This window comes from Melopsittacus undulatus, chromosome 1, assembly GCF_012275295.1.
Source record: "Melopsittacus undulatus isolate bMelUnd1 chromosome 1, bMelUnd1.mat.Z, whole genome shotgun sequence".
Classification (NCBI taxonomy): domain Eukaryota; kingdom Metazoa; phylum Chordata; class Aves; order Psittaciformes; family Psittaculidae; genus Melopsittacus; species Melopsittacus undulatus.
This window is the reverse complement of record NC_047527.1, coordinates 50,204,435-50,218,029: the sequence shown is the minus strand read 5'-3', so window position 1 is coordinate 50,218,029 and position 13,595 is coordinate 50,204,435. Positions and strand designations below refer to the sequence as shown.

At 35.7% G+C, this 13,595-nt stretch overlaps 1 protein-coding gene across 1 annotated transcript in view; it reads left to right on the top strand.

Annotated features, from left to right (window-relative positions):
• Nucleotides 1-11,548, top strand: part of LPIN2 (lipin 2) — a 40,143-nt gene extending 28,595 nt beyond the window's left edge. Inside the window, exons 9-20 of the mRNA XM_034062431.1 lie at nt 714-901; nt 2,324-2,417; nt 2,791-2,860; nt 2,969-3,058; nt 3,775-3,857; nt 4,968-5,112; nt 5,910-6,058; nt 6,556-6,642; nt 7,914-8,066; nt 9,062-9,176; nt 9,868-9,971; nt 10,262-11,548. Coding sequence (XP_033918322.1) covers nt 714-901; nt 2,324-2,417; nt 2,791-2,860; nt 2,969-3,058; nt 3,775-3,857; nt 4,968-5,112; nt 5,910-6,058; nt 6,556-6,642; nt 7,914-8,066; nt 9,062-9,176; nt 9,868-9,971; nt 10,262-10,406 — 1,423 coding nt within the window. The 3' untranslated portion in view covers nt 10,407-11,548. The remainder of the gene's footprint in view (nt 1-713; nt 902-2,323; nt 2,418-2,790; nt 2,861-2,968; nt 3,059-3,774; nt 3,858-4,967; nt 5,113-5,909; nt 6,059-6,555; nt 6,643-7,913; nt 8,067-9,061; nt 9,177-9,867; nt 9,972-10,261) is intronic.
• Nucleotides 11,549-13,595: the final 2,047 nt, after the last annotated feature.

The window sequence follows — 13,595 nt, the reverse complement described above, 5'->3', positions numbered from 1 at the left end:
AAATTTTCTCTTGTTTGGTCTTTTTTAATAAAATCAAAGCATTTTATACTGCAAAAATACTCTTAAAAAGAATAACTTTTACAAATACTCTTTACAAAGGCAGACCTTTGTGAAAATGCAACTTAAGAAGGAAGAAGTGTCTATTGATTTATTAAAACTACAATTGTACAGTTTTCAGCATATATTACATTACTTGGGATCAAACTAATAACTAATCTTAGATGACTAATTTTTTTTTTTATTTAAAAGGCCACCTGTCTTTTATGTTGTACTTCTTCAAAACAGTGTTCTAAAACATCAAGCAATGTCCTTTTTCCTTTTATTCTTATTCTGTACCTTTCTGGTAAAGATTGAGGAGCACAGTATTGTTCTGCAAAAAATAGAATGGAAAGGAGCTTTTTCTCATATAAATCCAGTTTTGTTTCAGGCAAGAGAAATGCAATTATTTCTCAATTTAAGGGAATGTTAGGAGAACTGGAAATTGTCACTTTGCCAGTATTATAAAGGTTTTGGGAGGTGTGCTTGTGTCTGGTTTTCGGTTGGTTGGTTGTAAATTTGTGTTGCAGAATGGTGTAGTACCTAAAAGAAACACAACAGTGAGAGGTTTTTTTATTTTTATATTTAGCAATCCTATACTGTATTCTGTAACTGAAAATCTATTCTTTAAAGTGAAATGTTTAAGGAAAATGTGGACTTCTGTGTTTGTTTTTTAGTGATTCTGATCCAGGCTTCAGACAGTGGACAGAGTCAGATACCCTTTCCGGTTCGCAGTCACCCCAATCAGTAGGAAGTGCTGCTGCTGACAGTGGTACAGAGTGCATGTCTGACTCTGCTATGGACTTGCCTGATGTTACACTTTCACTTTGTGGAGGTCTCAATGAAAATGGAGAGATTTCTAAAGGTATGTGAAAGACTAAAACATAACTATTAATAAAGCTCAGCAAGTGGATTGGCTTCAATGCTTCAATTCAACCTTGCAAAGTTTTGGCTTTTTATTATGCTCATGTTGAGAAAAGGTAATGGATAATCTTTCATTTTCTAAAATTCCCAGGAAGAGGTAGCAGAATTTAACTTCAGATTAATCAAGAACTCTTGATGTCTTGAGAAGCTTTTTGGCTCCTTTTTTGCACTACATACTGCATATCTGACCAACAGTTCTTGTTTCTGGGTGCAATTACTTCCCGAGCCCTTAATTTCTTATCTCTTCTTAATTCATATTCTTGCTAATTGCCTGTTATTTTTTTCTCTTTTTTTTTAAAAAAAAAAGGCAATTAAAAAAGCCTGTTGTACTCTATTTTTTTCTATCCTGTTTGTTAATCTTTAGATTTTTTTACAGCTGTTTTTTCTTTTTAATGCTCTGGTTAATTTTAATACTGAAGTTGTATGCGTTATCTTCATGAACATGTATGCAACATTTTTAGTATTACTGTTTTTAGGGTCATCCAGTCTCTAATGCATCAAGTGAAAATTAAATGCTTATTAATAAAAGCTCAGGACCGTTCCCTCAGTAATGTGGTGGTAGTATTGGATTTTCTTGAAAAAAATGTTTTCCTTGTAGGGGTCTTAAACTAAATAATGAATTTCTACAAATTTGCGTAGTCTGTAGTCATGAAAATGGTGTTAGAATTCAGTGATTAAACAAACCTGAAAAGCTGACAACATCCTTCGCCCTTCTCTTTTAGTGTAGCATGTAGGTCCTCGATCTGCCATAATAATTTTTAAAGCAAATGTAGGTCCTCGATCTGCCATAATAATTTTTAAAGCAAGCATGGCTCTGTTCCCAGGCTGTGAATTGGCTATAGAATCATAGAATAGTTATGGTTGGAAAAGATCTGAAGATCATCTAGTTCCAACCCCCTGCCATGGGCAGGGACAGCACACTTTAAACCATGTCACCCAGGACTCCATCCAGCCTGGCCTTGAACACTGCCAGGGATGGAGCCTTTACCACTTCCCTGGGCAACCCATTCCAGTGTCTCACCACCCTCACAGTAAAGAACTTCTTATATTTAACCTAAACTTCCCCTGTTTAAGTTTGAACTCAAAGTTCAAAGTTAAGTTGCTACCTCCTCATCATCCTCCCTCCTCTAATTTCTTAATTCTCATTACTATGACTGTTGAAGTGGTACGAGGCTTTTCGTCTTAACTAAGGAAGCAGTCAGTTACAAGTCTCTTGACAGGAAGGCCATGTTAGCATATTGGAGTGATATTGCAAGAGCAGGAAAGACTTTGAAATGACAGGAAGAATTTTCTAGATACAAATGAATTGGACATCTTGGGGTTTTATATTCTAATTTTTAATTAAAATCTGCTTCCATTGCAGAAAAATTCATGGAACATATTATTACTTATCATGAATTTGCTGAAAACCCTGGACTCATAGACAATCCTAATTTGGTAATTAGGATTTATAACAGGTAAATTCTCTGTATCATGTAATTAGGTCATAGAAGTTCTCATTTAAAATCTATCCATTAAAGTGAGTAGATTTCTCAGCTTCCTCTGCAGTTTGTGGGTTTGATGGATTGGTTTCTCAGTCTCAGAGTGAATTATTTTGAACTAAATATTCACATTAAATTTAGCTTCAACTCTGAAGTGTGAGGTCTTTTTCAGCAACTGCTACTGATGTTGAATCGTATGTTTTAAAATAACTCTGCTTGCAGAGAGCTTTAATATTAGTTGTTGGCAGTAAATACATATTTTTATCAAAAAGGAGTAGTTTGCATACTGATATTTATTGACCTTTGGTCAGGTTTTGTAATATCTTACCAATAACATGTTTTAAAACAGGTATTATAACTGGGCATTGGCTGCTCCAATGATCCTGAGTTTGCAGGTGTTTCAGAAGAGCTTGCCTAAGGTAAGTAGATACAGGTAAAATGTTTTTAAGATTCTGTATGTAGTTACACATGATTGTCTCTCTGCTGTGTTTTCCTATACAAATGGAAAGCATGCTTGATTTTTTTAGGCTACTGTTGAGTCTTGGGTCAAAGAAAAGATGCCAAAGAAGTCTGGAAGGTGGTGGTTCTGGCGCAAGAGAGAAAGCATGACTAAACAGGTAACTGAGACCTATCTGGATATTTTTTCTTAACTTAAAAGGCTGTGATTTGTTAAAGTGCCTCAGAATGATGCTCATACAGCTCTGTGTTGGTGATACAGCCAGCTGAAAGTTACTTAGTATTGTAGTGGCTGTAGCTGCTTCTGTATATTTAGTCTTAAGTGCCACATCTTTATTACCAGTTGCTTCAGCAGAATTTCTTGTGTTCAGCTGTCGCACAATACACTTAAAATTCCTTCTTCTAAGGTATAAGCAATTGTTAGAGCTACCCTTCAGTCACTGCAGTATGTTTTAGGAATGTACACGCAAATAAATTAGTAGGTGCTATACTGCATAATAAATGTTATGCTGAGACACCCCATTTTAGACTTAAGCTTTCTAAACCTTGAGTGTGTGCCTTAAATTTATTCCCTGCCCCACCCCCAAGTGAATTTTACAAGCTTAGAGGTTGACAGCTCCTTTAATGTATTAAACTAGCAGTTTCAACTTCTGGCATCCAGAGCTTTGTTTCCTGAAACTAAAAAAAAAGCTTTAATGGATCATTTCTTCAGAAGCATCCTTTTGTTAAATAATTTAAGGAATGAGCAATTCTAAGACTTAATAGAGTTTATGTACTATATTGATAGCTATTTGCTTAAATGTGAACTGTGAATTCATTTGGATCAGTTTAAAATATTTTAAATGTCAATATGCTTTTTATTATTGTGTTGCTTTAGATACCAGAGGCAAAAGAAGGGAAAACTGAGGCGCAAAGAGCAAACGAACTGCCAGCAACTATAAAAGAGCAAGTTAATAGCAGGTGTGTTCCTGCCTGAAGACTTACTTAGTGGACTGAAGTGTCTTTTTTAATTTTTTTTTATTTTTAATGGAGAATTCATTAGGAATTTACTGTGGGAACATTTTCCTCTAAACTACTGAAAAGGAACCAGATGTACTTAGCAAACAATTCAGCAAAATAATGTGGCAGCAAACACTGTAGGAACTACAAATACACTACAATTATGTCTTAAATCCTATTGTGTTTGTTTCTTAAATAATAACATAACTGACAGAACAGGAAAGACGTATATGGTAACCTTTAGCAATGAGCCACTACTCTGTAAATACAGTGGTATTGTTTCTGACATACTGTTTGTCTTTTTTTTTCTTGTAAAAGCCTAACACTGTGTGAATAATACAAACCATGTGCAATTTTTTGTAACATAAAATAATTGAAACAATAAAATAGAATTAATTACGGTGCACAAGTTGCTCAAGATTGTGGTTGACAACTAACGGTATTTAGCACAAAACTGTCCCAGTCTAGGTAATTTATGGTGCATATTCTCCCATGATTTTATGAAGATACCAGTGAATGTTGTTGGTGTCTTAAGTATTTGAAAAACTTAAATAGGTTGTGATTTAATGCTTCAGAGAAATGCTGCTTTTAATCTTGAAATCTTTAATTAGCAGAAAAGATAAGTCTGTGAATAACCTTAAAAGGTGAGATACTCCACTAACTTATCACCCAGGGTTTAAACTATGTAGTAACTGTGGCAGCTTTTTTAAAGAACAAAATACTGTTACTCATTCAGTATCCCTTTTCACCTGCAGTTTAACTAATTCATCAACACAGTATTAGTGGCCACTTGACACTTTGTCTTTACTAAACCCATCATGTGTGGAGCCAGCTAGTAATAGTGACATTAGATCTCCACCAATGCTAGCATGCCTTTACAAGCCTCACTTGCTTATTGGCAATATACTAGCTTTATCTGGGCATTTACTAGACCGTGGAATTTGTTAATCTGTGCTATTAGGCTAGCTGCAAATCCTCAACATAAGCAGAAATTAGTCTTGAATAGGAATCTTACACCATTAAAGAAGGATTTTCTGCAGCTTACATTTATTCTGGTTGATATTATGTTAGACCTCCAGAAGATGATTCTTCTAGTGATGAAGCATCACAGGAGTTGAAGGAATCCCTGAAAATAGATTCACCCCCAGCAGAGCATCCAATCCATGGGAACATTACATCGTACAAGAAGTCACTTAGACTGTCTTCAGACCAAATAGTGAGTAGCATGCCTTTCTAATACATAGCATACTTCATAATTCCACTCTGATTGTAAGAGTTGGGCTTTTTCCTGCTTTTCTAGGAGTAGCAGAAATGAATGGATAAATTTAAAATTCTAAAAGAAAATAAAAGTATTTTCCTGTGCTCGTGTGGGCAGCTGAGGGAAATTTTTGCTTATTTTTTTTTCTGTTGTGTTTTTTAAGAATCTGTGCTTGTAAGAAATTACTCTTTTTTTTTAATCCAAAGTTCTGTAATCAAACTTCTATATAAAGATATTTCAAAAAAAAGTGACATTGTTGGCTTCTGCAATTTGGATATCCTGGGATCTGAACAGTCTAATAATGTACATTTAAATTGATATGCAGTTTATTCATTGCAGTCTAACATGCAAGTTAGTTCTGTTACTGTCTAAATGTATGGTCTTTATCAGAGAAGAATTTTGAGGAAAGCATCCACTAAGTAGAAAACACTATTGCATACTATAGCAAGCTGGGAGTTCCATTTGATAGTACTGTAAGTCACCTGTAATACCAAGAACTACAGTAGCAGAGATTTAAATATCTGCTGCTGTAATCAGATACAGGAGCTATGGACAAATACATGTGTCCAGACTACAAAACAGACCTTGCCAGCAAAACTGTGTCAGCGTTAAGTCGTGGTTCACTTTTTGATGAGTTAATCAAAATAGATGTGGAACAGCATATTAGCCATTTTCTGCAGCTCATTTATGATTCTAAATATCTTACAGAGAGAGCAAGTTAGTTACAGTTTCAATTATTTTATTTTGTTCTGAAGGCAAAATTGAAGCTCAGAGATGGCCCTAATGATGTTGTATTTAGTATTACAACCCAATATCAAGGGACTTGCCGTTGTGCAGGAACGATATATCTCTGGAACTGGAATGATAAAATCATCATATCAGACATTGATGGAACAATAACCAAGTAAGTATCTTTTTTCATTATTATTGTGGGGTTCTTTTGTAGGTCTTTTTTTGGGGGGATGCGGTTTGTTTGGGTTTTTTTTTAATCTTGCTTTATTGATCCTATTCTGCTCTTCAAAATAAGATAAGGAAACTTAATTTTTAAGAGGACTGTTAAATAAATATTCATTAACAGTAATGGAAAAAATAACCCTAAACTTGTTGCTTTGATTTGAATTTGTACTTCCATTTACAGCAGACTAGAAAATGTCTTTTAAAAGGTGATAATGTTTACCATGTAACTGCTGCCCTTTCAGTGCAGCTGCAGGTTAACTTGGGAACCAACTTGTGCTGTATTGCACCACTAATTGCTCTGTCTGGAGTAGTTACAAATTCTCTTTTAAAATCATCAGGACCTTCTGCAGAGGTATTTCTGTAAATATTGATTATGATATTCATCAGCAGTTGTCTTTAACAAAACTCAGATACTTAGCATCAGCTATCTGATTTCACTTTTAGGTCTGATGCTTTAGGACATATACTCCCTCATCTCGGCAAGGACTGGACACATCAGGGCATTGCAAAACTCTATCATTCCATAAATGAGTAAGTACATAATCTATGAAACAATCAGGGTTTTCTGGAGTTCAGGAATTAATGGGCAGGTAATTGGATTGTTGTTAATAATTATGCAGTTTCTTACAGTTTGTTGGTCTAAATGTTGGGTAGTGAGCTACTTCTGTCATTCACAATCAAAACTAAGTTCTTTCCCCAGATGTATATTTATACAGGAATGGAAGCCACAACTTCTACTAGTTCCTTTCACAAATGATTGATTATGCATTTTAGTTTGTAAAAACTGTAATATTTTGGCTACAAAAGAGAACCACAATAGCAATAATTCAGTCACTCATGCATATGTCTGTTTCCACTAACTTGAGTTGATCACAAAGTCTTATTACAAACATGTTACAGTATAAATTCAGACTTAAACTGTGTCCTTCCAATGCATAAATATTTTGTGTTTTAACATGTTTGCTACCAGATTCAAGTGAATGCTCCTTAGGATAGATCTTGTTCTGACATAAGCGTAATTAACAACTTGCCACTACCACAAAGGGAAGGTGGTGGCCTGCCTTAAGTTTTCTGTCACTGTGTGCTTCTGCCATAAGCTGATGCAATTCAAAAGAAAAGTAATTCAGCAAAATGTCGATTTCTCCTTACTTTTTCTGGGTTAGTCAATGGAATGGGCTTACCTTGTGATATGCAAGAACTTACAGAAACAACCTATGTACGTTCCCTCTTGCAGCAGTGATGAGGTGTTTGCTCAGTTCAGAAGTGTTACAAGCTGCATCCTTATATAAATGTAATGTTCATTGAAGAGATATATAGCCTTACAATATTTATGTCCAGTAACTTAAACGTACATATTTCTTCCCATTTCAGATTTGGTCGTTTAGCAGACTTTTTTCCAAAAGTATAGTGATGCCAGAAAGAGTACTTGCTTATTGAGGGGGATCACATTTAAACACTTCATGATCCACTTAAAAGTGTAGTAGTCTTTCTTTCCACAAAAATATTTGGGGTTTATAATCTATTATTGACTTTCGTTCTTGTGGCCTTCGTTCTGTGGCTAAATTTTGTCTGTGGTCCGTTGGAGTTCCCTGGGAGATAACCTAAACTTTTTTTCTTTGTGCATAACAGAAGAGCTGGAGTTATTTGCCAAATTGAATCAAGCCTTTTATGTGTGCAGTAACTATGTACAAATCTGTGTAACAAACAAAGCGGCATTGATGAATACTTTTTGTTTCCATCTTTCACTCTGTGCTACAAGTTCTGCTAATAATCTAACTAACTAATTGATAATTCTTTTCTAGAAATGGCTACAAGTTTCTGTACTGTTCTGCCCGTGCCATTGGGATGGCAGATATGACCAGAGGATATCTACATTGGGTGAATGACAAAGGAACAATTCTCCCCAGGGGACCTCTCATGTTGTCCCCCAGCAGTTTGTTTTCTGCCTTTCATAGGTAAGCATGTAGGATTTCATACATCCATTCCCTCTCCACCTCAGAAGCAGATTAAAAAAGTCTGGCATGCTAACAATTACAGCTGAAACCGAACTTAATACTCTGTGCTAGATTGGCTGCCGAGACTTGATGTCCCTCTAGTGATCATTTATAAACTATTTTGTCTGAATTTCAATTTCAGTATACTTCTGTTTCTGTGGGCATGTTAGAATTGTCTACAAGACATGTCAGCAGCTCATTTTGCCTTTTCTTCATTCCTTTCATCCATGACTAATATTAGTTTCTATTTATATCAGTAAAATCTTGTCTTTTCAAGTTTAGCTACAAAAATTGTAATGCTACTGCACCAGATAGAGGGAAAAGAAAAAAGGTGGGAAATATAAACTGTCACACTAAATGATCTTGTGATATTGAGAGTGTTTCATATATGACTAGTTAAAAAGCAATATGGAGTTTAGCTGTGGTTCAACTTGGTTGCTCTTTTGAACCAGCCGTAGGCTACCTGTTCTTGATGGGAAGAGCTAATAGTGGAAAGGTCTCTTGGGTTTTGCTTCTGTGTTTTGTTTTTTTAGTAACAACCCCTGATTCACGGCTAGCAATGACAGCAACTTCCATTAAGTCCACTGACAGGCCTTCTGCACTCTGTTGTCAGAGACAGGATTTGTAACAAGCTTATGTGTACTTGATTAGGTCCTCTGATTCAGATAGTCATCTACAGCAAAAGCAGTTCACAAACTTCATTCACAGATGGGAATTTCATCCCATTTACTTAGCCTAAGCACAGGTTATTTACCTATTTTTTGCTATGAATGTTGGAAAACAGCGAAGGTTCTGTGTTTCTTGTGTCATTCTTTAAAAACTACTGACCAATGTCTATATAACTACCAATGTTAGCAACAGGAAGTAATGGGAATATAAATATCAGATAAATGGGGGAGGAGGATATCCTCTATCAAATCATGATTTAGAATTTGACTGTTGAAATTTTATTTTAGGGAAGTGATAGAAAAGAAGCCTGAAAAATTCAAAATCGAATGTTTGAATGATATCAAGAATTTGTTTGCTCCCAGTAAACAGCCTTTCTATGCTGCTTTTGGAAACAGGCCCAATGTAAGTCTTCCCCTTTCTAATTGAAGGGTTAAAATGCATGAAGTACTTGGGAAGCAAAAGAAAAAGGCTTTTATTTTTGTGTGTATTTAAATTTGAATAAGGAAATGGGACACTGGTGCTTTTATGGGTCTGGTCAGGAAAACCCCATGCAGCTACCTTAAATACATGCTGCTAGAACTGCTTGTATGAGAAAGGTTACAGAGATGTGTTTGTACTCTTCAAATTTTATTTAATATATGATACCTTTCCATATTCTTTTTCAGCAGTTTTGACAGCTTTCTAACCTAAGGAAATTAATTCAGTGCTCCTGAGTCTTGAATCCTTTTTCCTATCCTACAGTTCCTATATTTTCTGTGCAGCTCAATGCTATTGTAATTGATTAAGCTAGAGAGAGAGGGTATTATAAGAAAAATGTTGTCAAAATAAATGGTATTGTGTGGTACAGGTTTTGTGTGTGTTTGTGGTCCCAGGCTTGGGAATGGGAATTAAGTATTTTGTGGCAGAAGGAATATTTTGCTCTGGTGTTTGTGTTTGGTGTGGTTTTGTTTGTTTGGGGGTTTTTTTGGCTGTTGTTTAAGGGGTATTTTGTTAAGGGATAATTTTACTCTAAGCTTTTAGGATCAGCTTTTTTTGTTTATCACATTCAATAAGGAAATACCGAAGCATTTGCATTTGTTCATGGTTTTTGCAGGATGTATACGCCTACATGCAAGTGGGAGTTCCAGACTGCAGAATATTTACTGTGAATCCAAAGGGTGAACTGATCCAGGAGCGGACTAAGGGAAACAAATCTTCGTAAGATCACTTTTGTTATTTCAGTTAAACAAACTATTTTGAAATGAAATTACAGAATAATTGCATTTGTCACCATGATGATTCAGTCTCCTGTTACATGTGACGTGAAAATCTTGCAGCTTTGGATACTTAACTGAAACTTTTCAAGAACAGTAAACTGGCAGAAGGGGTACCTTATTTGACTATATTTGACTATAGCTTTCTGGTCTAGACTTCTAAAGCTCCTGTTTGGCAACATCTGAACAGTGACTAGACTGTTAAATAATGGTCTTTCTTCTTTTTTAATATAGGTATTACAGACTAAGTGAACTTGTGGAATATGTGTTCCCACTGCTTAATAAGGAACAGAGTTCTGCATTTCCATGCCCAGAATTCAGCTCCTTTTGCTATTGGAGAGAGCCTCTTCCTGACCTTAACATGGATGACCTGGTCTGAAAAACACTTCTCACCTAGAGATGGAATTTTGTATTCAGCTACTCGACTTCAGTTTAAATGTGAAGAACCTTCTTAATGAAGATGCTAACTTATATACTGGTACCATAAGTCTTACTAAAGAAATCAGTTCAACTGTGTTGGTTTAAAACAAAGGAAATGCAAACCTACTGTCTGTTTTTTGTTTGTTTTTTTTTCTAAAGTTTGTTTGTTTCTTTATTGCTTGTCTTTATATACCTGTTCTAAGGCACTTGAAATTGGCCTGTCATTGATGGTCATGGTACCCAAGTGCTTCAGGGTGACTAAAGCTGAGGTAAACTATGACTTTGCATTTTCATCACTACAGACCTTGTTGTAAATGTAGATTTTTTTTTTCTTATTAGTCTTAATAGTATCTCTTCTAAAATGAAGCCAAAAAGTGTATGGAAACTGCCAAATAGAATGTCAGACCTACTAATAAAAAACGTGGTCTAGTGTTCAGGTGGGTAATTAGGCTGTTTTTGAAAGGAGCAAGAGCTTAAGACCAGTGTGCTCTTTCTCAGCTAAAATACAGAAAATGTGTAGGCATTACTAGCCTGACAGGCTCTGAAGACATAAAATTCCTCTTTAAATGTAAATATGCCTTTTGTCACATGTACAAGGCTGTGCTTGTACAATTCGCACTCAGACTGACTCTGCTTACGACTTACTTTACATGCAATGTTTCCACTATTCCATGAGCTTGTTAAAACAAAAGTTGTCTTCAGATGTTTGTATGGCTTTTGTTGTTTTCAGGCTGCACTTTGTCATGTTCAGTTTCCATCAAGAAAAATCTTGAACATTTCTCTAAGAGTTGGGGAGCTGGCATTTTAATTTCCTTTTTCAACACAGAGATGATGCACGCGTGTGTGTTTGCTGCGCAGGCCAGTAAAAGTATATACAGATTATATTCAGGGAATTGTAATACTAAAAAAAATATTTAATTTTTTAATTGTCTACTGCAGGTCTTTCCAGAATTCTGTATTGCAGGTTTTCAGTAGCTGGAAGGAAATGCAGCTCAATGAGATTCCAGGTATGAGAATGGTTAAATACTGCAGAGCAGGATAAAACATTTTTGGTTTTGGGTTTTTCTGGGTTTTTTTTTTCCTTTACATTTTGGGTTATTCATCAACATCATGCTGGTCATTCCTCAGGTTCACATCAGAGCCTGTGAACAAATTGCATTCCAAGTCCAGTGTTTATCAGCTGTAAAAGCAGCTAATATTTCTCTCAAAAAATACTTGAAGCAAAAGTTCTGCTTTTTAAGCTGAGTTAGTGCATTTAACCTCCTTCAGGCAAGTCTGTGGTGAGAATGTATCATTCTACTAGCTCAAAGGGCTTAAGGACTAAAGTCATTGATACATCGTTCCTGGGCTTTCTGGGCACAGTCTTTTCTGTCATTCCTTGTGTGAGTTACTGGGGCCTTGCATTAAATATTCTTCCAGTGGCAACATCCTTAATCTCACCAGGCTCTGGGGTGAGCTCTCCCCCCAACACAGCTCCCAGTGGGAGCAGGGAAAGGAGCTCTCTTGGTTTCACTACTTGCAGAAGAGTACATTTAGAGTGTTTCACACACATACTCCCCCAGGAATATTTTCTTTATCAGGCTTAACCCACAGTTCTGATGTAACACCAGCTAGACAGCTGATGAACTGCTTGGGGATATCATTTTTAGATCACTATGTAAATGAAATTACCTTTTTTTTTTTACCCCGTTTTAAAAATCTGGTGTATTCTTGTGCTTATAAAACATTAACTGAAGAGTGGAGGCAAGCAAAATCAACAGAGAACCCCTCTTTCAAAGCAGGGATATGAGAGTGGAAAACACCTATCTGTCATGGTGTGCCATGCATGTTAGTGAACTGAAAGGCATCCTTGTTCTTGTACAGCAAGAACAAGACTTTCTGACTCTTTCAGCAAATTCTTAGTCCGGTCACCAGTCTACTCTGTGCTTAAGTGGATTTCACAGGATTCAACTCAAAGGATATTTTGCTCATACTGGGTTGTTTTGGTTGGTTGGTTGGGGTTTTTTACTGTCAGAAGCTTACAAACATCATTCCCATGTATTCATCTTGGTTTTCTTTTATTCCATAGATTTCATTAGAAACTGAATTCTTCATGCTCACCAAGTGCTTTGAATATCAATGGAATTTGAGCTTTTAAGTCACTTAAATACTTTAAATAAATAAGAGTCCCACATAATAAAGTATTTTAATTACAAGATGAAATAGTCTATCTAAAGATTCTATTTTACATAAAGGGAGTGAAGCTGCTTTTCCTGAAACAGTCCTCTGCAGACGTCAAAATTTTCTTTACTGTGCTTAGCTTATTCTTAGTGGCCCAGTTTTTACATGGCTTTTCTAAAAATAAGAGTGCTTAATGAAACTGGGATGGGTTTCCAAACAGGACAGATTGTTGCCAAGCTCTGGCCATATCTTTCTTGGTTAATTTTTTTTTTTCTTATGACTTGGTCTTTTTTTCTCTTCCATCCCATTCATCCTTTCAGATTGTCATAAAGATGAGCTGTGGATTTTAAAGTGGGGACTTGAGTTAAATGAATATAATAAAAAAAAAAAGAGTAAATGAGTATGAGGAAAAATAGTATCAGGTGTATCTCCAAATGCATATAATTTCAGCTGATCTGAATATGGGGTTTGTGTGGTTGTAGAGAGCTCCTCATTCTGCTAACCTGATCTTTTGCATTATAGGGATGTCCAAAAAAATGCTTAGTTAAATTTTTTATATTCTTTTTTGCTCTGTAACAGCTACAGTTTTGATATTTGTTTTTTGATAAAATTTAAAAGTGTTCTTGAGTATTTCTGATGTGAGTAGGGCAGAGTGGCTGTTTTGTTTTCTTTTTCTAAATCTGGCTTGTATTTGAAGCTTTTCAGATTGCTTGTTAACCCAGTTTAGGGGCAGAATATGGGACGCTGTACCTGTCACTGCTTACCTGTGTAATTTGGACTGCTGGGCACTTTACTGACTCTATAAAAGACATCTCATTGCTATCAAACTGTAGGCTTGTGCTGCAATATTAATATGAAGTGGAGTAAATAGGAGTTATGCAGTAGCCTGTCCTTTGTTACCTTAGTTGAGAGAAATGGTCTGAAACTGATGTTTGAGAGCAAGTTGTGCTATACTTACTTAGAACTAGCACAAGCAAAATCATTCTTT